Source organism: Pteropus vampyrus, unplaced genomic scaffold (assembly GCF_000151845.1).
Source record: "Pteropus vampyrus isolate Shadow unplaced genomic scaffold, Pvam_2.0 Scaffold412, whole genome shotgun sequence".
NCBI classification, from domain to species: domain Eukaryota; kingdom Metazoa; phylum Chordata; class Mammalia; order Chiroptera; family Pteropodidae; genus Pteropus; species Pteropus vampyrus.
In genome coordinates this window covers 385,571-388,623 of record NW_011889193.1, presented here as the reverse complement: position 1 = coordinate 388,623, position 3,053 = coordinate 385,571, and the positions used below count along the sequence as shown (strand labels likewise).

The 3,053-nt window shown below is 59.4% G+C and overlaps 2 protein-coding genes across 3 annotated transcripts in view; one reads left to right on the top strand and one right to left on the bottom strand.

The window, feature by feature from the left end:
- The window catches only part of LOC105306013, a 6,093-nt gene extending 5,621 nt beyond the window's left edge, over positions 1-472 (bottom strand). For both annotated transcript variants that reach the window (XM_023523791.1, XM_023523792.1), the window contains exon 1: positions 219-472. In XM_023523791.1, coding sequence (XP_023379559.1) covers positions 219-391 — 173 coding nt within the window. In that variant the 5' untranslated portion in view covers positions 392-472. The remainder of the gene's footprint in view (positions 1-218) is intronic.
- A 1,687-nt stretch (positions 473-2,159) lies between these two features.
- The window catches only part of COG2 (component of oligomeric golgi complex 2), a 30,030-nt gene continuing 29,136 nt past the window's right edge, over positions 2,160-3,053 (top strand). Inside the window, exons 1-2 of the mRNA XM_023523786.1 lie at positions 2,160-2,207; positions 2,394-2,446. Of these exons, the coding sequence (XP_023379554.1) occupies positions 2,160-2,207; positions 2,394-2,446 (101 nt within the window). The remainder of the gene's footprint in view (positions 2,208-2,393; positions 2,447-3,053) is intronic.

Sequence of the window (3,053 nt, the reverse complement as noted above, 5' to 3'; positions counted from 1 at the left end):
TGCCCCGGCTCCCTCGCTCCCTCTGCTGCCCGGCCAGCTCCCGTGGGACTCGAATTTGCAATTCCTGGTTTATTCCTCTTATTCCTGCTGCTTCATAAGCTATAGTTTCCCCGGATTTTCAGGACAACCTAGAATACGAGGAAATTTTCCCGCCCAGGAACGATCAGATGCTGCCTTTTCTCTTGTTACAGACAGACCTCCGGTTCCCCGTGGTTTACCCTCCGTGACGGCTGCACGCTAGAACGTTCCGTGCTCGGTCCGGGTCTAGGCCTTCGTCTGCCTGCCGAGCACCTCCCATGGGACGGCAGTGTGGGGGTGCCGTGGGCTCCGCCCCACACCCCACTTCCGGCCCGCGGATCTGTCTCTCAGGGACCAGGAATGTCAGCCGCATCCCCCCCAGCCTCGCCCAGGGCGTCACGAGGTCCAGATAGAGGTGCCGCCGGTGGAGAACTGGGTGCGGGTCCTGGAGGAAGAAATCTGCCAATCCCCAAAGGACAGGCCTCGCGTCATTCCGCTTTGACGAGGTCCCTGGAGGAGTCGAATTCGGAGAAACAGAGAGTGGACGGGGGCTGCAGGTTGGTGAAGACCGGGACAGGTGCCGCTGGGGCAGATGAGAACGTCGGCAGGGGCCTGGTGGGGAGCACGCGTGGGGGTCGCTCTGGAGCTGCCACCCCGCGTCCCAGAGCCACATGATTAGGGACGGGAGGCCGCACTGGGGACCCCTGAGGATGAATCGGCCTTCTAGCCGGAACGGGAAATATTTAAGAATCAAACCAAACCACTCGAATCCACTCCAGAATGAATAAAATACAGGGCGTAGATAAAACGCAGACAGCATAGCGACGGCCCGCTGGCTCACTGTGAGTCCGCACGGAGGCCTTCGCTGTGACGCTGGCCCCGCCCGTGCCCGCCTTCAGTCCACGCGTGTGACCCACTTAAAAACGGAGCCCCGCCGGCCTGTGCGGTGGGCAGGTGCCGTTCTGTGTGTTGGAGATTCGGCCGCCTCCGCCCAGCAGCTCCGGAGGGCATCCGAAGGAGATTCTGAGGGGCACTGAGACGCTGCCCGTGCGAACTTTCCGGGCACAGTACTTTTCGTGTCGTGGCAATTTTTGAGTGTTCTCTAGGAAACCTGCCCAAATGTGAACACTATAAATAGGGAAGAGTGGGAAGAAAAGATGGGGACTTGTCACAATGCCACTGAAAATAATGAACTAAGAGTTTTCTAGAGATCCGAAGTTAAAGAGAGATTAATGTTTCCTTACAAATGGAATAGCAGGCACATCCTCGGTCACGACACCCAGGCAGGAAAGAGTGAAATCGGAATGGAAGAGAGGCTGGGGGATAGGAAGGTGTTTCGACTCAAGAGTCTCATTCTTAAGAAACGTGCAGTGCAGAGGACAGGGGACGAAAATCAGGATGCGCTGATCACGTATTACGTCTTGCACCGATGAAGAACTTCATGTTCACTTTTAAACTTAGTCTTAAAAAATTTCCTATGAAACGGGTATTAATACCGAAGATGACATTCGATAAACACTTAACAGCACAAACAGCTAACCCACCAGAAGCCTGCCAGAGGAGCCCCGCGGAGCCAGACCCTCACCCTGAGTCCGGGTCCGAGGCAGGGGCGGGGTCTCGGGACGGTGTGGGAACCCAGGGCGGCGTCCTCTGCGAAGCCTTAGGCTTATTGTCCCTCTTGCCGCTGTCGTCTTGGGTTGCTCCACGGGCGCTGGGGTCTTTCCTGATGCTCCTGGTTCGGTGGCCTACACCCCTGCCACCGCCTGTGGCTCCGAGTGGCAGCCGCTCTCCGGGGGCCCGGCTGCTGCCTGCCGACATTCGGGAGGACAGCGGGCAGTGCGGCCCCTCATTCTTTTCTGTCATCGAATCCTTTTAGCATCCCCGAGATTAGCACACCAGGCTGTACGGATTTAGGTTTTTCTCGGCGAAAGTCCCGGAAACAGTTTCACAGGGCACTGTGATGAAGCAGGGAAGCTCGAATGCCAGCTGGTGCGGACTTCTGGGGAGGGCGAGGCCACAGATGTCATCATTCGCTGTCCCAGCATCCTCGCCCCTCCTGGTGCCGTCGTCAGGGGCCTGGGCCTCCACCGGCTGGGTTTGCACATGCCACTCGTTAACACCGCGGCCCCGGGCTAAACGCCATGCCTCTCGGAGCACCTGGGGACCGGCGGTTGGAACTGCTGGTTTTGGTAAGTGTGACAATGGCATCGCGGGTGTGGACGCGAAACGTCTTTTTTCCTTCGTCTTCGACGTGCACACGGAATGCGATGTTTGGGATTTGCTTTGAGACGTATTCCGGCCCCAGAGGGAGGCGTCGCGGTGACGGAAGGGTGGTGGGTGAAACAGGCACCGCAAACGGTTGGTGGCCGTTGCAGCTGGCGATGAGCCTGTGGGCCGCGGACTTTTACGGAGGCTCGAAATTTTCACAGTAAGAGTAAACAAACAGAAAACCAGTAACGAGACGTTCGTTCCTCATGTCCAAGCAAACATGGCAGGGAAGCAGGATGCACTCTCACGATTGCGCCCCTGCAGTTCGACCCCCAGTAGATGCCAGCTGTCACCCTCGCCGGCGTGTTCTCCAGACACTGGCGGGAGTTTTCTCCCAGCCGAGGCTGCCTGGCCCGACGCGAGGAGTGCCCTGTCTCGGACCCCGCGCCCACGGTTTGTAAGTGACCAGTCTCCTCTTGGGAGTAGCTCTGATACAAGAGTCTCGTCCTAGGGTCTTGCCTTCCTCTGCACCCCTTTTGAGGCTCTTAAGGGTTATGGTTGTTCCCAAAGGAAAACAGCCTCGATCCGGTGCAGAGAAGCGAGGCTGCGGGGCGGGGTGGCGTGGCGTGCAGGGCAGGGGGAGTCGTCCGAGGCCGGAGTCGGAGCTGACCCCCCTGCAGCTGAGCCCCGAGGTGCGCAGGGCGCTGCCCAGCCGACGCCCTCGTCCCTGAGCCCACTGCAGGTGCTGCTCCGCCCGCCCGCGGGGCCGAGTCTCCCGCAGACGCCGCCGCGCCCGGGAGCCAGTAGAACAGAAGGGCCACGTGCCC